This window comes from Schistocerca nitens, chromosome 1 (genome assembly GCF_023898315.1).
Source record: "Schistocerca nitens isolate TAMUIC-IGC-003100 chromosome 1, iqSchNite1.1, whole genome shotgun sequence".
Taxonomy (NCBI): Eukaryota; Metazoa; Arthropoda; class Insecta; order Orthoptera; family Acrididae; genus Schistocerca; species Schistocerca nitens.
This window is the reverse complement of record NC_064614.1, coordinates 324,135,586-324,156,794: the sequence shown is the minus strand read 5'-3', so window position 1 is coordinate 324,156,794 and position 21,209 is coordinate 324,135,586. Positions and strand designations below refer to the sequence as shown.

The window sequence follows — 21,209 nt, the reverse complement described above, 5'->3', positions numbered from 1 at the left end:
TAGCACATTTCGAAAGCTTCTATTCTCTTCTTGTCCAAACTAGTTATCGTCCATGTTTCACTTCCATACATGGCTACACTCCATACAGATACTTTCAGATACGACTTCCTGAAACTTAAATCTACACTCGATGTTAACAAATTTCTCTTCTTCAGAAACGATTTCCTTGCCATTGCCAGTCTACATTTTATATCCTCTCTACTTCGACCATCATCAGTTATTTTACTCCCTAAATAGCAAAACTCCTTTACTACTTTAAGTGTCCCATTTCCTAATCTAATTCCCTCAGCATCACCCGATTTAATTTGACTACATTCCATTATCCTCGTTTTGCTTTTGTTGATGTTCATCTTATACCCTCCTTTCAAGACACTGTCCATTCCGTTCAACTGCTCTTCCAAGTTCTTTGCTGTCTCTGACACAATTACAATGTCATCGGCGAACCTCAAAGTTTTTACTTCTTCTCCATCAATTTTAATACCTACTCCGAATTTTTCTTTTGTTTCCTTTACTGCGCTCAATATACAGATTGAATAACATCAGAGAGAGGCTACAACCCTGTTTCACTCCCTTCCCAACCACTGCTTCCCTTTCATGCCCCTCGACTCTTATAACTGTCATCTGGTTTCTGTAAAAATTGTAAATAGCCTTTCGCTCCCTGTATTTTAACCCTGCCACCTTCAGAATTTCAAAGAGAGTATTCCAATCAACATTGTCAAAAGCTTTCGCCAAGTCTACAAATGCTAGAAATGTAGGTTTGCCTTTTCTTAATCTTTCTTCTAAGATAAGTCGTAAGGTTAGTATTGCCTCACGTGTTCCAACATTTCTACGGAATCCAAACTGATCTTCCCCGAGGTCCGCTTCTACCAGTTTTTCCATTCGTCTGTAAAGAATTCGCGTTAGTATTTTGCAGCTGTGACTTATTAAACCGATAGTTCGGTAATTTTCACATCTCTCAACACCTGCTTTCTTTGGGATTGGAATTATTATACGTATTCTTCTTGAAGTCTGAGGGTATTTCGCCAGTATCATACATCTTACTCACCAGATGGTAGAGTTTTGTCATGACTGGCTCTCCCAAGGCCATCAGTAGTTCAAATGGGATGTTGTCTACTCCTGGGGCCTTGTTTCGACTCAAGTCTTTCAGTGCTCTGTCAAAGTCTTCACGCAGTATCTTATCTCCCATTTCGACTTCATCTACATCCTCTTCCATTTCCATAATATTGTCCTCAAGCACATCGCCCTTGTATAAACCCTCTATATACTCCTTCCACCTTTCTGCCTTCCCTTCTTTGCTTAGAACTGGGTTGCCATCTGAGTTATTGATATTCATACAAGTGGTTCTCTTCTCTCCAAAGGTCTTTTTAATTTTCCTGTAGCCAGTATCTATCTTACCCCTAGTGAAACAAGCCTCTACATCCTTACATTTATCCTCTAGCCATCCCTGCTTAGCCATTTTGCACTTTCTGTCGATCTCATTTTTGAGACGTTTGTATTCCTTTTTGCCTGCTTCATTTACGGTATTTTTATATTTTCTCCTTTCATCAATTAAATTCAATATTTCTTCTGTTACCCAAGGATTTCTACTAGCCCTCGTCTTTTTACCTACTTGATCGTCAGCTGCCCTCACTACTTCATCCATCAGAGCTACCCATTCTTCTTCTACTGTATTTCTTTCCCCCATTCCTGTCAATTGTTCCCTTATGCTCTCCCTGAAACACTCTACAACCTCTGGTTCCTTCAGTTTATCCAGGTCCCATCTCCTTAAATTCCCACCTATTTGCAGTTTCTTCAGTTTCAATTTGCAGTTCATAACCAATAGATTGTGGTCAGAATCCACATCTGCCCCTGGAAATGTCTTACAATTTAAAACCTGGTTCCTAAATCTCTGTCTTACCATTATATAATCTATCTGATACCGTTTAGTATCTCCAGGATTCTTCCAGGCATACAACCTTCTTTTATGATTCTTGAACCAAGTGTTAGCTATGATTAAGGTATGCTCTGTGCAAAATTCTACAAGGCGGCTTCCTCTTTCATTTCTTCTCCCCCAATCCATATTCACCTACTATGTTTCCTTCTCTCCCTTTTCCTACTGACGAATTCCAGTCACCCATGACTATTAAATTTTCGTCTCCCTTCACTACCTGAATAATTTCTTTTATCTCGTCATACATTTCATCAATTTCTTCATCATCTGCAGAGCTAGTTGGCATATAAACTTGTACTACTGTAGTAGGCATGGGCTTTGTGTCTATCTTGGCCACAATAATGTGTTCACTATGCTGTTTGTAGTAGCTAACCCGCACTCCTATTTTTTAATTCCTTATTGAACCTACTCCTGCATTACCCCTATTTGATTTTGTATTTATGATCCTGTATTCGCCTGACCAAAAGTCTTGTTCCTCCTGCCACCGAACTTCACTAATTCCCACTATATCTAACTTTAACCTATCCATTTCTCTTTTTAAATTTTCTAACCTACCTGCCCGATTAAGGGATGTGACATTCCACGCTCCGATCCGTAGAACGCCAGTTTTCTTTCTCCTGATAACGACGTCCTCTTGAGTAGTCCCCGCCCGGAGATCCGAATGGGGGACTATTTTACCCAAGAGGACGCCATCATCATTTAATCATACAGTAAAGCCACATTTCCTCGGGAAAAATTACGGCTGTAGTTTCCCCTTGCTTTCAGCCGTTCGCAGTACCAGCACAGCAAGGCCGTTTGGTTGATGTTACAAGGCCAGATCAGTCAATCATCCAGACTGTTGCCCCTGCAACTACTGAAAAGGCTGCTGCCCCTCTTCAGGAACCACATGTTTGTCTGGCCTCTCAACGGATACCCCTCCGTTGTGGTTGCACCTACGGTACGGCCATCTGTATCGCTGAGGCACGCATGCCTCCCCACCAACGGCAAGGCTATGGTTCATGGGGGTCAACCTTAAATGTCTCTCCCACTGGAAAGCCGATGAAAATTTTTGTTTTACTCGACACTAACCATGGTAAGTTCAAAATGGCTCTGAGCACTATGGGACTTAACGTCTGAGGTCATCAGTCCCCTAGAACTTAGAACTAGTTAAACCTAACTAACCTAATGACATTACAAACATCCATGCCCCCGGCAGGATTCGAACCTGCGATCGTAGCGACTGTAGCGCCTAGAACCGCTCGGCCACCCCGGCCGGCAAACGTGTTAAGTATCGGCGCCAGTAAGAACTTCGAAGATTTGTATAAATTGTAAGTATAGTGTACGACTTCAAATACTTCAACTTGGGACTGCTGTTACGGAGTTAATCACGAGTGCTCCTACAATTTGTGATCCATTTATTTATACATAGTCAACTGTCGTCTATGTAAATGTGCAAACAATAATGAAAAATAAGGTGGATAAATCGCGATAAGTAATCTCTTACTATTGCAGCGTTGTGTTGACAGATTTAGTAAAATTAACGAGGCACAACGTGACTTCGTGTTGTTGGCTGGCCCGTACGCATAACGTATCGTCAGTGTGATTAGGATAGCAATGGTCTAACAATGATTCCAAAAATATAACTGAAGTGTTATTTAGAAATCTAATTGAAACCTGAAAAATTGCTGACTCTCATTTAAGTCTTCGGTTATCTGCTAACTCGCTGCGTAGTCTTCGGTACCAAGCCATATGCTGGCCTGTCAGACGAGGAGTTGTTTACGGTTGAAAGTCGGAATGGTTTGCGATTCTGTCGTGAGCAGCGTGTGTGTTGCGTACACTGGGTTGTGCCTCTGGAGTCGCAACTTCTCTGGTTCCGCTACGCCGAATTCGGAGTTAATCGTATGCTGGCGCTACCTGATCCTTGTACACCTCGACACGCCCGCTTGTATTTTGTGTTGTTACTTCTCGGGCTGTCGCGCTCTCGTACTTCGGTGTTTGTCGCTGGTCGTGCTTCCAGACCCTCCGCTTGCCCATTAGGTGGAGACTTGTTGTTTGTTCAGGGATATCACACGCCGTGGTACACTGCGTTTCACGAGACGCTACCGTCTCGCTTCGAGAGTCATAACATATTCCATGGTCCTTGGAGAGTGGGTACAAACATAGGTCTCTAAATAGAGCAGCACATACTTCTGTCATTTGTTTTACGTGACTTATTATTATTCCATGTGAAGAATAATGTGACAGTGGCTAATTGTGAGTTTTAGAGTGGGCTTAAGTGATGTTTGAAAGGAAGATCATCTTATTCGTGCTACTACTGGCGGAAATGTTAACTTCTCCATTTACGTTTTAAAGGAATCTGACTTTCGTACGAGAAAAACTTGAGCGAGTTTTGGGATCGTGAAATCACATTCTTGATTGTAATGCACAGTGCCGTATGATTTTTACACAGTTAAATACAAGAGTAATTACATGTAGTTTGTCATTAGAAATATATAAGTTAGCGGTCTTAGCTTTCCTAAGGAAGCCACTACCTGTAGGCTAGGAATAAAGTTACAGAACCGAAATTTAAAGGTAACATACTGATTGGCAGGCATTGTCTTATCTGTAAATCTTTCAGGAGAGCCATCAATTGTGTAACTACATGTGGCGCATCGATGCGATAGGGACGGTGGCACCTCGATCTATCCTTTTTAGAGTAATAGCAGGTGGCAAATTGCCAAGGTCGACGTACGTTATAAGTCGGGGTCGTGTAGAGGGTGATTCAGATGCCCCTATCCCATGGATTTTATACAACCTACAACACCATAAAATACCATTTGCAAGATTTTCATATTCTCTCGCCCGCTAAGAGCAAACTGTTAGTTTTAAATGTTCAAATGTGTGTGGTTTCCTAAGGGACCAAACTGCTGAGGTCATCGGTCCCTAGGCTTACACACTACTTAAACTAACTTATGCTACGAACAACACACACGCAGACACACACACACACACACACACACATATATGCCCGAGGGAGGACTCGAAACTCGGCGGGAGGGGCCGCGCAATCGGTGACAGGGCGCCTCTAACCGCACGGCCACTCCGCGCGGCAGTTCTACAGAGAAACTCAACAGGACCTTATTGTAAGAAAATTAATATATTTAATTTTTGCGCTGGGATACGTGTTCACAAGAAGTTATTGTTTTCGAATTATTGAAGAAATATATACAAAAGTAACCCTCAGACACATGTTTCATAAATAATTCGAAAACCGTGGACTGCAGCGAAAATGTCTCCTCATAGCAAGAGAGACAATATGAAAATCTCGCACGTAGTTTTTGAAGGCGTTGTGTACTGCACAAAACACATATATAGGGTGGTCCATTGATAGTGACCGGGCCAAATATCTCACGAAATAAGCATCAAACGAAAAAACTACAAAGAACAAAACTCGTCTAGCTTCAAGGGGGAAACCAGATTGCGCTATGGGTGGCGCGCTAGATGGCGCTGGCATAGGTCAAATGGATATCAACTGCGTTTTTTAAAATAGGAACCTCCATTTTTATTACATATTCGCGTAGTACATAAAGAAATATGAATGTTTTAGTTGGACCACTTTTTCGCTTTGTGATAGATGGCGCTGCAATAGTCACAAACGTATAAGTACGTGATATCACGTAACATTCCGCCAGCGCGGATGGTATTTCCTTCGTGATACATTACCCGTGTTAAAATGAACCGTTTACCAATTACGGAAAAGATCGATATCATGTTGATGTATGGCTATTGCGATCAAAATGCCCAACGGGCGTGTGCTATGTATCCTGCTCGGTATCCTGGACGATATCAACGAAATGTCCGGATCGTTCGCCGGATAGTTACGTTATTTAAGGAAACAGGAAGTGTTCAGCCACATGTGAATCGTCAGCTACGATCTCCAACAAATGATGATGCCCAAGCAGGTGTTTTAGCTGCTGTCGCGGCTAATCCTCACATCAGTAGCAGACAAATTGCGCGAGAATCTCAAAAGCGTCGGTGTTGAGAATGCTACATCAACATCGATTCTACCCGTACCATATTTCTATGCACCAGGAATTGCATGGCGACGACTTTGAACGTCGTGTACAGCTGTGTCACTGGGCACAAGAGTAATCACGGGACGATGACAGATGTTTTGCACGCGTTCTATTTAGCAAGGAAGCGTCATTCACCAACAGCGGTAACGTAAACCGGCATAATATGCATTGGGCAACTTACCGTCCACGATGGCTGCGAAAAGTGGAACATCAGCGACCTTGGTGTTTTAATGTATGTTGCGGCATTATGGGAGGAAGGATAATTGGCCCCCATTTTATCGATGGCAATCTAAATGGTGCAATGTATGCTGATTTCCTACGTAATGTTCTACCGATGTTACTACAAGCCCGGGTTCCCGGGTTCGGTTCCCGGCGGGGTCAGGGATTTTCTCTTCCTCGTGATTACTGGGTGTTGTGTGATGTCCTTAGGTTGGTTAGGTTTAAGTAGTTCCCGGGTTCGGTTCCCGGCGGGGTCAGGGATTTTCTCTTCCTCGTGATTACTGGGTGTTGTGTGATGTCCTTAGGTTGGTTAGGTTTAAGTAGTTCCAAGTTCTAGGGGACTGATGACCATAGATGTTAAGTCCCATAGTGCTCAGAGCCATTTGAACCATTTGTTAGTACAAGATGTTTCACTGCATGACAGAATGTCGATGTACTTCGAACATGATGGATTTCCGGCACATAGCTCGCGTGCGGTTGAAGCGGTATTGAATAGCATATTTCATGACAGGTGGATTGGTCGTCGAATCACCATACCATGGCCCTCACGTTCACTGGATCTGACGTCACCGGATTTCTTTCTGTCGGGAAAGTTGAAGGATATTTGCTATCGTGATCCACCGACAACGCCTGACAACATCCGTCAGCGCATTGTCAATGCGTGTGCAAACATTACGGAAGGCGAGCTACTCGCTGTTGAGAGGAATGTCGTTACACGTTTTGCCAAATGCATCGAGGTTGACGGACATCATTTTGAGCATTTATTGCATTAATGTAGTATTTACAGGTAATCACGCTGTAACAGCATGCGCTCTCAGAAATGATAAGTTCACAGAGGTACATGTATCACATTGGAACAACCGAAATAAAATGTTCAAACGTACCTACGTTCTGTATTTTAATTTAAAAAACCTACCTGTTACCAACTGTTCGTCTAAAATTGCGAGCCATATGTTTGTGACTATTACAGCGCCATCTATTACAAAGCGAAAAAAGTGGTCCAACTAGAACATTCATTTTTCTTTACATTCTGCACGAATATGTAAAAAAAAATGGGGGTTCCTATTTAAAAAAGGGAGTTGATATCCGTTTGACCTATGGAAGCGCCATCTAGCGGGCCAATCATAACACCATCTGGTTTCCCCCTTCAAGCTATACAAGTTTCGTTCTTTGTAGTTTTTTTCGTTTGACGCTTATTTCACGCGATATTTGGCCCGGTCACGATCAATGGACTACTCTATATAGGGGCAGCTGAAAGACCAGGTAAACGAGGCTTGTCCAGAAAGTAATGCACAGCATTTTTTTTCTCATTACATATGAATTTTTTTAGTTACATATGAATTATTTGAAGTCTCCTGAGTCAGCACAACAAGTTTCCGTAACTTTCAACAGAGAGCGCAGCTGCAGGACAGTTTCAAAATGGCGTCTGTAGGTGATATACGTTACAAGTAACGTGCCGTCGTTGAATTTCTCACTACAGAGAAAGAAACTATGGGGAATATTTACAAATGCTTGTGCAAAGTCTATGGAGCATCTGCTGTCGACAGAAGTACAGTTCGTCGCTGGATACCGAGGGTGAGGTTATCAGAAGGCGGTTCGGCGGAGCTCCACGATTTGCAGCGGTCAGGGAGAACATCCACGACTGTCACACCTGACACATCTCACCTATGCCCCTCGGACTTCCACTTGTTGGGCCATTAAACGATGCCATTCGTGGAAGACATTTTTAGGACGATGAGAAGGTGATTAACACAGTCAAGAACTGGTTCCGTCACCAGGACAAGGACTGGTACCGACAGAGCATACTCCCCCTTATTTCGTGCTGGTGGAAGGCCAAACAGTGGGTTGGAGATTACGTGGAAAAATAGGGTGCATAGATAAAACACCATTGTTGCGTGTGTGTAATTCTCATTATGTTCAAGAAAGAATTGTTGAAGAAAAAATGCGGTACATTACTTTCTGGACAACCCTCGTATGTAACAGTAATGACGGCACTTGTTGAGTTCAGTTGACGGTTATAGGAGAGCTTGCAAATCAGAAGTGCTTTATTTTACAAACGTCTCTTAATCCATGTCTTTCAAATTGTTTGCACGCGACGTGTGCTTTGGGGTACATACGTGACAGCTGCCTTATCTGTCTTGTTTCTGTGTAGGCCAGCTCTCAGTACCAGTAGCAGCCGACCAGAGGAGATCCAGAGCCTATTTCAGAGCTCTGGTATGTTATAGATATAGTATTTTCGAAGATGAATAGAAATTCAACGAAATGAGTGACAAATGAATTCATACTGTTGACACCACTGTGTAACAGCGAACACTCAGTTCTTAAATAACTAAATGATGGTAGAATCCCGATATAACGCAGCTGTCTTCAGATCTGAAGATTTAAAAAGGTTTTCCGTATTCTCATCTGAAATTCAGTAATTGGGTAGGAAACTGGCACTGCACTTTATTAGATACCACTCATAAAAACACTCGTGAAGTTCACTGTCGTTTCCTGCGTTCGTCATTTTCTGTCCATTTTTCACATAGTTTTAAGCTGTGTTTACAAATTACCGAGTTTAATATATTTTTTCATCTATCACCTGTTCCTTCAGTTATAGCACACTCAAGTGATATACTTGCTTTTCTTTCAACATTCTTCACATTATCAATAATTTTTGGTTTTTGCGACGTAACAAGAGTCCAGAAATTTACTCTCTTAATAAATAATCCACGACGCACTTTATGGTTTCGCTCTTTTGATTACTGCGGAACATTATTACGTAAACATTTTTTGATTACGTCAAAGTGAAGACCCTAAGCATGTGTTGCGGTTGCTGTCAAGCGACAGTCCTGATACAAAGATGTTAAGACTTACTCAAGACTGGTTACCCCCATCCTTTTCGATTGTAGTTTACCGGACTTGATGGTAGCAGGGGTACATGATACCACATAAATGCTAAATGGAGATATTAAGAAATTTACATCGATTTGTATCCGGATCTTCTGCACTTAGGGATTTTGTGTAACGTTGATATCGGAGAGTTGTGAATGAAATGTCTCTTCTGCGAAGATTTCTTTCATAGGTGAAACGAATTCAGGTAGACCAACAATTACAAGGACACAACGTTTTTGTATTCACCCTGACTGCTTTGTAACTTAAAGAGTGTATCCTATGTCCTAGTTAATCGCGAAGCATACTAGCCATAAGAGATCAATCCTAATCAGATGTTTAGTTATTTAGTGCCCTACAGTCAGACCCCTCAGCAAGGCACAACATTAAATTGCAACATAAGTATAACGTATTTCGCAGTGGTCAGACAACGAAGTAAGAGTCTGGTTGTATAATTCCATTTATGAATACAAGTTTGTTACGTAATACGGGAAATACGGCGCTCAGATCTGAACCTTGTATGACATCAATGGACTAGGCAAAATATGATAATGTAAAGCTATGGTTAGCTTTGTTCAGATCGCCTTGAATGACCAAATATCATTCATGAAATACAAATGGTTTCCCTTCTTAATTATGAATATTTCAGGTACTTTTCCTGGACACTGTGATCTCTGCACGTACTCTCCATACTTTGCTGACACTGCTCAAACAGATGTGGCTGATATGTTGTATACCAGCGATTACCTCCACATTTGCATGTACTCTCCATAGTTTTCTGACACTGCTCAAACAGAAGTGGTCGATGTCTTTTACACCAGCGATTACCTCCCCATCTTAACTCACCTTGAAATTGCAGAAAGCCGCCACGATTGGTGTCAGGAAGGTAATTTAGACCCTGCGTATACTACTTGCTGTGCCTGAACATGGTAACCAAATCGAGGATTGAGTACATCATATCATAAGACACACGACACTTGTGAAGCAACCGTACTGCAGACTGCATATCAGCTGTAGGATAGAGAGACGAATGATGCTCTGCAGTCAAGTCTATGTCAGCAGTGAAGGGTCACATGACCACCGGGAACCAGTTACACACGATCTACAGCGCTCCAAAGTGACCACTTTGCTCCTTTTACAGCGCGCTAACAAAAAAAAAATGGTTCAAATGGCTCTGAGCACTATGGGACTTAACATCTATGGTCATCAGTCCCCTAGAACTTAGAACTACTTAAACCTAACTAACCTAAGGACATCACACAACACCCAGCCATCACGAGGCAGAGAAAATCCCTGACCCCGCCGGGAATCGAACCCGGGAACACTGGCATGGGAAGCGAGAACGCTACCGCACGACCACGAGATGCGGGCAGCGTGCTAACATTTTAGCCAGTGTGCCTACGGAGGTGCTATCAATGTTAATGAGTCTTCCATTTCTCCTGTGTAGAATTACATCACCGTTCCATGTCTGCGTGTGTGTCGCAGTGTCGCCGCTGGTGACGCAGCTGCTTGGGGAGAACCGTCCGCTGAGCGCGGGCCGGCAGTACGAGGTGTCCTGCCAGACGGTGGGCTCGCGGCCGCCGGCCAATGTCTCCTGGTGGCGCGACACACTGCTGCTAGAGGGCGCCAGAGACACTGTGAGTACTCGCTGGGCTGCCAGGCAGCTGCTTGCTCCTTTCTCTCTCTCTTTGTCTCGTCAGGACAGCTGCGCATTAAGAGGGTGATGTTCTTTGTAACTACCCAGTCATGGCACACAAAACACTTCACAGAGCACCTCACAAGGAACCCACTCAGTGTGTGGCTGCAAGTTCAGTATTTAGTAAGCCACATTTGAAAGAGTTGTCCTAACAGTTATGAAAGGGAACATGACGGCTGATAATGACACACTATGGGCTTAAGGAGGGCGACAGGGAATACGTGTCTGCGAAATGCAGAGGTCAGCCTCGTATGGGATGTACACTTATCAGCCAACACATTATGACCACCTACCTAATAGCCACTATGTCCATCTTTGCCTTGGACAACAGAAGTAGCTCATCAAGGCATGCGAGCAATGAGGCCTTGGTAGATTGCTGGCGAGAGTTGGCATCACATCTGTCTTCTTATTTCCCGTAAATTTCGGGGAAGGATACGATGGGCCCTGGCTCCACGTTCAACCACATCCCAGATGTGTTCGATTGTTTTCAGATCTAGCGAGTTGGTGGGCCAGCTCATCTATTGTAACTCGCCACTCTGTTCATCGAACCACTCCATCGCACTCCTGGCCTTGTGACGTGTAGCATTATCTTGCTGAAAAATGCCACTGCCCCTGGGAAACATGATCGCCATCAAGGCGTGTATGTGGTCTGCAACGATACTCTCTGGCCGTCACAGTGCCTTACCTGTGCTCCACTGGACCCATGGATGACACTTGAATGTTCCATAGAGCATAATTGGCCCGCCGCCAGCTTCTCTCCGTCCCACAACATAGGTGGCAAGGAAGTGGTCCCCTGGAAGACGCGGGATTCGCGCCTTCCCATCGGCATTATGAAGAAGGTATCGGATTTTGTCACACAATGCAACGCTCTGGAACTGCGATAACGTCCAGTGCTGATGGTCATGAGTCCATTTCAGTCGCACCTTCCGATGTGATGGCGTTAAAAGCTTTCAACGGCCAAGATAGCATATAGTGTTTCTTTTTTTAGAACAGCTGGTTTCTTCAGATTTTGCTGTCGTAACCTGTTGTTTTAAATACCTTGACTGTTGAATGTTTCTTAGCAGGATGACAGAAAAGTCTTTCGAAACCAGTTGTCTTAAATAAAGACATACTTTTAACCTCAAAATGACAAAAATAGATCATGGTGTTAAAATTGGTGAATGGATGGGTGATTGGCTGTGAAGACCAGTTGTTAGGAGTATTCTGTGGACTGTGTGTTCAGATACACTTGTGCTCTGCCTATCATTAAAGTATGGCGTTAGTTTCACTACAGTTCGCCGCCTATTCTGGTGTACGACTGCCCAACCTACGACGTCAGACATATGTAATGAAGGGTGGCCACCCTACCCCCCCAATGTCGGGACGTGGTTTCACATTGGTTTCGCCAAGTGTTGAAGAAGCAGTAATATCGCTGTTGTAATGCCATTAGTATATATATATATATATATATATATATATATATATATATATATATATATATATATATATATAATCATTTAGCATCTTTAAAATCATATGTTATGCGAAATATGAATTTATTATCGATTGGTGATAAAACAATGCATTATACGGAGTTGTCATATGTATTGATGTTGTATAATATGGTACCGTATGGTACCATATTGCCAGGTGGTTTTACCACCTGGCAATAATGATTTTATATATCGACTAACATGATGCTGTGAATGCTTTTATGAATCTCATGATGATCAGACGACTGAAACTGGTTGTGTAAATGAGGTATTTTACCGGCGGCAGCAAGACATTTTCCAAATATATAAGAGCTATGGGGAATCATCTTCCGAATATCATTACTACTATAATATAATTAATATAATTGTTTACGGAAACTCTGATGTAAAGGAGACCCTAATATGACAAGTTTAAGGAAATAAATAATAGAAAAAAAAGAGATTAGTAAGTACATAGAGGTAAAAAATGGGCGTAGGAATGAAGTGCGTACAAGAACATGGAAATTAACCAAAGTTAACGAGCATTTGATTTACATTCAGTTTGTCACACTGGTAGTTCAGTCTCTCTTAACGAGAGCAGTTTTTTATCTGCGAATTTAGCAATAGGTCTTCTGTGTTTGTTTGGACACAATTTAATAACAGATTTGCCATGAAAAGCAGGAAAAGTACAGTGAAATATATATTACAGGTATCCAGATTTGCTACATACATTAATGAGTAAATTCATCTTAGCCAATACGAATTCACTTATTCGGTGGCTTGAGAGCAGAAACAACTCACATCAAGATGATACAGAAGAATCTTCCATCAGGACCAAAATATGTAAGTCACCCTCTGATAGTACTTTTAGTGTGAGCCACGAGGTAAATAGACATAAATAACTGCGGCATACGTCCTGATATTCTCCGTATGAGCTCCCATTTTCGAACTGGTTTATTGGTTCTGCTACCCTAAGGATTCGTCGCATGGGGACTAAGCCTGTGAGTGAGTGAAAAAATATACCTCAAGGAAAAGATTGGAAGAATGTTGATGTCTCTATTTACCGTAATAGTCGTATATTACAGCGCTGTGTTAGTTTAAAGCATTTTGAGCGTTGGAGACACCGATTTATGCTTACTGCCAATAACACACGACGCTTACGGGCCAAATACTCTCGCAATTCGCCTTAATGAATATATTGAAGTCTTAGATTAAAGTCCAAGTTTTGAGAAGCGCGTCTTGTAAGTGACCCTGTAGCCTCTTAGCTAAGATTCCGCACGTAATGGTTAGATACTCGTGAACTGTTGAGCCTCGAACGATTTCAAAGCCAACTACATTTGTCGCATTTCATAAACGAAGTTTATAGCAGTTTCTTGTTTATACGGCGTTTCACTGTTGTCACAATACCTCGTCCCTTATGAATCACGTATTTTCCATACTCTGAGGTGTCCCACGTTGCTGCAAACATTACGTATTAGTCCCATCAGTGGAACGCAACAGGTGTGTCGACAGTGTATACATCATTTACGATTTCACGCCACACTTCATGTTTTAGAAATGTCATCGAATTATCTAGATAGCAATTAGAGCTGATACATGATGTGTGCGCTAATCAGGATAATCGGCGTAAACTTGATTTAGCGACTATTGAACATCTCACGTTGTACTAGACATTAGTGATTATTACGTTAAACTACTCTTCTATTGAACTATCTGACTCCACTAAGAAATGTAATGGCTTCTAAGCATTAGTCAATGTGTTAAATAATATCTGCGATGAGCACACTTGACAAATTTTAAGATACATTAGTTTTTAGTTTCAATAATTAAAGAAAAAGAAAGGGAATACGAGTATGCACGCAATCTCTTACGGACTAAGTAAGAGAAAATTACAAACTGAAGAGAGAGAAAGCAAAATCACTAATGAGAGAAGTTAACAGAGGCAGTTAGGATAAATTTTTAGCGTGTACGATATACACTGACGGAAGAAAATCCGAACACCAAACAATAACTAACGAAAAGTAATGAAATTTCGGCAATGTGTTTGTCTAGATAACATATTTAAGTGATTCACATTGCAAGACAACAGGTTAATGTAAGTGTAAGTTTAGCCACTGCCACTGCGAAATGCTGGTGCATTACTAACAGTTGTAGCCGCCAGATAACTGAATGTAACCATGGAATCAGCGGTATATGAGCGAGTGTCATCCTCTTGAAAAACACCCTCTGAAATGATGTTCACGAATGGCACCACAACAAGTCGAATCACCAGACTGACGTAAGTTTGCAGTCTGGGTCCGTGCGATAAACATGACAGTGCTCTTGCCGTCATACGAAATTGCACCCCAGACCTTACCATATATTAAGAGGAGCCAACGAAAGAATTTGGTTCTCAGTAGAAACTTTTTTCTTTAATTATTTCGAAATAAACCTCAATTTTCCCGTACCACGCAGGGAAGTGTACTGAGGTCTAATGTGACAGCTGCCACCAATTAGCATTAAGGAATGCAATTTATGTATTGTAACAAGCTGTATTCATCGTCCACTCAAAGAGCCATTGTTTCTAAAATTCTCTACACAAAAATGCTGATTGTGACTGTTAGAAAAGCTATGACTTTTCATACTTCATTAGTGAATCTTTTACAATTTGCAAAAGACATTTAGACGACTTTGTGTCGTTTCCAGGGAACACCACGAAGAGGTAGTCTCTCTTCGTCCCCCATTATATTTATTTACAATATTTACTGGATTATTATTTACTTACAATTTTTACAATAGGGTGATCGGCGTGAACTGAACCCCTTTTCAATATTTAAAAGTATTGCTGTAGCATCACCCATTTCCTTTTCATTGTAATTTCTGTGCATAGGCCACGCAAGTAAGAAATGATTTTACATTGCCGTCAACATGGAGTCTTGTAAGGGCCTTAGAAACTATCTCATCTGTCTTAGTTGCGGACTTCTTTCTTCTTTTCCCAACTAGATTCAAAACTAGTCGGTCAAATTGGTGCCCATGATAGTCTATTCAATTGGATGAGCAATTAATGTATTTATCCTCCGACTCCATCCTGAAACATTGTTGGTGCGGTGACGCCTTCCAGCGCAGTTCCATATTTCCCTTGGCATGTCGTCATTATCCAGCAATTGTTCAACAAAATAGTCGTAAAAATCCTGAAGTTTTTCATTATCTGGCGTGCTCTCCTGAATCCATAGCCACCCATCATCTAACATGTCCAGTGGAATGTGAGCCAGAGCGGAACACAGTCTTATGGGAAAACCAATTTCTTCGTTTTCCTTGTAGGCCGCAAGAAGGCCGCAATTCTGCACTTGCCTCCACAAGCACTAGTTGAAATGGTAGTTGCAGCCATTAATATTTGCATCAGGAAACAAATGTGTTACTGAATGGAAGACTGCAGCTTCAAAATCCATCATGATAGCTGTATGATTCCATCCAGGAACGTTGCTCTTAACAGCTGTGAAAAAGCGATCGTACGTTTCGCGCTTTTTATTGGGTAGCAAGACGTACACAGTTGGAACTGTGTTTGTTTCGTTCTCATAACTAGAAATATCGGCATGAACAATAAATAACTGTCCAAACTGCTTGCTGGAGATTTTGAATGTTCCATCGATAAAGAACGAATTGCAGTCTGTTAAACAGGATTTTCACCTTTCGCTGGCGAACACCAATATCCTATCATTTGGTGTACTCTGTTGTCATCTGCAAGTAAAAATTTGTTCCCATCATTCATTAGCAAATGGTGTTCTTGCAGAAATATACCTGCAGCATTGGTCCTATCTTGTGTAGATCCCATGTGGTTTTTTGATGCGTTGCAGCGATCGTTTTGCACTCCTGTGTGACGGCGGTGATGCGACGATGTCGTATCCTTGATTGAACAGCGGCCCTCCTTCTTCGGCGTAAACAGAAGAAACTGAAGTGTCCGTTTCTTTTGCACGTCTTTTAGCGTTTGCCGCGTGTTTTCGCACTTCACTAACCGCGACGTCCGGAATACATGTATGGCTGCCTTCACCTAAAACTAAGTTGTTTCTGGTAGTTAGTCTTTCTTTACACTTCTTGTTTACGCACCTTCAATAACTTACACCTCCATTGTTGGTTTATTCCACTAAATCCACAGCAATACTGAACTGCGGTGCGCAACCTGTTTGGTGTCCACAGCAGTACTGAACTGCGGTGCGCTACTTGTTTGGTGCCCTTGTAGACGGACCGACCTGTTCGGCCGGGTCTCCTCACAATTTTCGCTCCTCACAACTATCCCTCCTCACAGGTGTCCCAAACCCGTGCCCTCCAATGAACTCTCGTGGTCGTCGCTGAAGTCGCAAATGGCGTTGGTTTCTGGTCAGTGGATTACACGCTAATCAAATTCCAAAGGGCTTCCTGAACGGCGAGAGTCACTAATGTCAAAACGATCGTCCTTAAAACAAGAAAACCATTTTCTTCCCGTGTTGTGTCCAGTAGCATTATTCCCATACACGGCGCCAATATTTCTGGACACTTCTGCTGCTGTCACTTCATTACTTAGCGCAAAAAAAAAATGGCGGAAATGTTTCTATTTCTCCACTTAGCACTCTATTTTCTATAGTCCACAGCTCCATTCACTATCTCCAATTGACCGAACGACAATACTTAAACTCAAATAGGAACAGTGAACTACAAATAAAAAATACATTTGATGAATATACCCATAGCAACCGGAATACCATCATGCAAAACAAAACTACTACGAAATTAAGCACCAATCAAAAATTAGAACACTTAAATAGATCAGAGAAAGATCTGTACAAATAAATGTACTAAGTCTGTAACAATGGATAGAATGTTATAAGAATCTCTAGTTTAACCAAAAAGAAAGTGGAATTGTGAAAACAACAGATTATGTCAACATAGAGTTGATTACTGTACAGGAAATGGAAGATGGAATTAGAAAAAAAAATCCGAAAAACGCCCAGTGCCTGACGGGATTAATATAGAGCTGAGTAAACTTGTGGACTATTGCTTACGTTTATAATTTTACGTCTGATCATTACCTTGTGGCTAAACACTAAAATTCCTGCAGACTTGACTTACAGAAGAAGTGTTGTCACTGTTTAATATACGCTATCACAGCAGAGTTTCAAATTATAGAGGGAACAGTACGTTAACCAATACCTATTACATATATGCAGGAGTATTAAACATCATATTATTAAATGAGTGTTAATTCTAGAAGAACAAAACGGCTTCATAATACTTTAAATGTGGGGCAAAAAATACAAAAATATACATAAAATAAGAGAATTTAATTTCCCAATGTATTTTCTTTCATAGATTAAGAAAAGAATTTGACGGGGTGGATAGGACGAGTCAGAGTGTTATAATCACAATATATGGATATCTACGTTACTTACTAAATTGCATCAGGAGTCTCTATAATGAGTCTTACATGAAATCTGTGGTCCCAAATTACAGTGGGAAAAAGATTTTAACAGAAATTTGTTAAACGAAGGTGTGTATTATCGGCTACACTTTTCAGTATTTGTATTGAAGGTACCATCCTAAAATGGAAATAAAGAGCGCCGGAAAGGATCTATATAAACAAGAGTAATTTCATTTAGTGTATCATGAGAACATTGTATTAATGGCAAATGCAGGAAAAGAACTACAAAAACAAATCCATCCTTCGAACTTAATTGGAATAATTGTGATCACATGATAGCATTAGATAAAAGTAACACATTGGTATTCCATTGTAAATACCCATTACGAAACAAAATTGTATTTGAAGATCAGATTTTGGAACAAATGTAGCACTTGAATTTCCTAGGGAGCTACATAACTTTTAATAAGAGTAAGGATGCAGATATTACATTATAGAGATGTCATCTGTGGTATTTTAAGCAGAACCTTAAAGATACAAGAAGAGACATAAAAATGAAAGTCTGTTAGGTGATGTGTGTACTTGTTCTGGCGTACGCAGTGAAACCTGCGTCTCTGAAAAGAAGAGATTCTAGCCATTTTAATGTGGTTGAATTGAGTTTCTTACTAACAGTTGAATGTAACACTAACTGGGACAGTATTCCTAATGAAAACATTAGAGAAGAACTGAAAAGTTTTGCAGTAAATCACAAAACAGAAGAACGTAAACAAAACTAGAATGAACATCAGGAAGAAATTCCAGAAACAATGAATCCAAAGACAGCCTGACAAAAGAAACTCAAAGGAAAGAGACATTCGTAACATGTGTTGCTTTCGGAAGTACGTTCTGACTTTGTTGTTACTGATAATGGTTTACGAATGTTCTTTTTTCTAGCAAGTTGAATGAAGTCTGTGTTTCGCGCACAGTTAATACTTCTCCGAAATTCTTCTCAGAAAACTGGTGTGTTACTGTTATGCTTCGCCTTGAAGCGGAAGCAAAGCGAGCTGTAAGAATGAAGCGAGTTCGCACAAGAAACTAATTAAAGTCACCTGGCAAGTTGAGTATAAAGTTTTACGGGCTACCGTTTAAGCTGTGTATAATTAATCGCTACCTAAACTCACACTCATACGATCGTCTTTGGAGGATAAGTATACGAGCACATCGTTAACGGTATTCTTTGCTGAACTGAGCCTAAACATTCATCTGTCGAAACTAAATTGCGTTTCGAACGTACTGATCGTCTGAATTCCGAGATACAGTCTTCATTGGTGTTTTCCAGTGGGACGTAGATAGGGTGGGTAACTATTATATATACCGTATCTCTAAGTTTGTAGTTTTCACAATGAGGATTAACCCATGATTGGGTGTGTGATAATTTGGAGGCTTTATTTGTCGAAAAACTCATCTTCTGTAACGTCAGTTATCATTGTAAGTGAAAGTACCCTCAGTACAACCCACGGGGTGCTTGACAGGATGAAAACTGTTCATGCTGATGGGCATCTTCGGAATAATCATCATCGTTATCATGAATTTAACATTCATTCCTGCATAAGCTTTCCCACTCATTACCGTCATCCGCGTTGCTCCTGCATGTTTCCTAATGTCGCCTGCGTACATCTACATCTACATCTATGTGATTACTATGCTATTCACAATTAAATACCTGGCAGAGTTGCAATGAACCACCTTCAAGCTGTCTGTCTACCGTTCCAATCTCGAACGGCGGCGGGAAAAACGAGCAATTAAATTTTTCTGTGCGAGCCCTGCTTTCTCTTATTTTATTGTGATGATCATTTCTCCCTACGTAGATGGGTGCCACCAGAATGTCTTCACATCGGAGGAGAAAACTGGTTATTTCAATTTCATGAGAAGCTCCCGTCGCAACGAAAAACGCCTTTGTTTTAATGATTGCCACTCCAATTCACGTATCATGTTTGTGGCACTATCTCCCTATTTCGCGATAATACAAAACGATCCGCCCTTCTTTGACCTTTTTCAATATCATCCGTCAGTCTCACCTGATTTGGATCCCACACCACAAAACAAAACTCCAGAATAGGACGGACCTTGTATTAGGACGTCGTTTCGATCTTTTCTTATCTCTCGAAACCGAGCAAAGAACTTCCTGTTCATATTCCCGCCAGTCACTTGACTGTATACTCCGCTTATCTTAATTTAATTTTGATTTCGGTCATAGTTACGTCTTCATTTCTGACTGTTTCCTGATGCATTCGTTTGTCCTCCTTCTGCATTCGCTAAGACCATAATGCACCGCTCCAGTGCTTGCTGAACTTCTTTCGGTTTTTGAAAGCTTTTCGTATTAAAAGTCCATGTCTCATTGCCGCAAGTAAAACCTGGCAATACGGACAGATACTACGCTTTCCTTGTCAGACATAGCAGAGGCTTGGCTTGAGAATCCTTTGTAGTTGACCAAAAAAATTTCCGACCATTTCTATTCTTCTATTTTTTTATTCTGGTGTTGATCTGGTCATTGCCTTCATGTTATTGTTTTCTGTTAGGTATCTTTCTTAAAGAATATTTTTGCATTCTTGTCATTGATTTTCAAGTGAACTTACTGACTTACTTTAATAATTTATAATGTTCGTAGTGGAAGTCTATCTGCTACGAAGATAAACAACAGAATCCTGCCGGAAACTGAAGGAGACTGAGATATGTGGGAATAACAAGCATTCATTCTTCGTTTAGTAAGTAAATTTCCTTTGGGACTGGTAGAGATAGTTTTGAGCCTATAGTATTTCTTGGGCTTTCACCTCTTTCAAGTCTGAATGTACCGCTATTCTGTTGAATCAATAACGGAAACTGTCGCGCAAGCGTATTCAGTAACATAACTTGGAGCTACGGCTAGTTTCTCATTAAATAATTACTTCGAAATATCTGTATAGAAAAAGCCTTTGCTGTAGGGAGCCTTGAGAAGTTTCCAAAGCAAAGCACGCATTAGAGACCACAGTGGCCAGATGCTATGTGTAAGCAGACTATGAAAATCAGATTGACTACCTCCACATCTACATGGATACTCTGCAGATCACACTTAAGTGCCTGATAGAGGGTTCATCGAACCACCTTCACGACAATTCTCTATTATTCCACACTAGAACAGTGCGCGGAAAAAAACGAATGCCTATATCTTTCTGAGCGAGCTCTGATTTCGCTTCTTTTATTATAATGAAAGTTTCTCCCTAAGTCGGTCGGAGTCAACGAAGTATTTTTACATTCGGAGGAGAAAGTTGGTGATTCAAATTTCGTGAGAAGTTACTACCACAACGAGAAACGCCTTTGTTTTAATGATGTCCACTCCAAATCCTTTATCATGTTAGTGACACTCTCTCCCATATTTCTCGATAATGCATAATGTGCTGCTCTTCTTTGAACTTTTTCGATGTACTCCTGTAATCCCATCTTGTAAGGATCCCACACAGCGCAGCCGTACTCCAAAAGAGGACAGACAAGGGTAGAGTAGGAAGTCTCTTTAGTTGATCTGTTGCATCTTCTAAGTGTTCTGCCAAGAAATCGCAATCTATGGTTCACCTTCCTCACAACATTTTCTTAGTGTTCTTTCCAATTTAAGTTGTTCGTAATT

General features: G+C 41.2%; 1 protein-coding gene across 1 annotated transcript in view; it reads left to right on the top strand.

Moving 5' to 3' along the window:
• LOC126245375 (neural cell adhesion molecule 2-like) overlaps positions 1–21,209 on the top strand; it is a 624,777-nt gene that overhangs the window by 192,204 nt on the left and 411,364 nt on the right. The window contains exon 2 of the mRNA XM_049948313.1: positions 10,540–10,691. Coding sequence (XP_049804270.1) covers positions 10,540–10,691 — 152 coding nt within the window. The remainder of the gene's footprint in view (positions 1–10,539; positions 10,692–21,209) is intronic.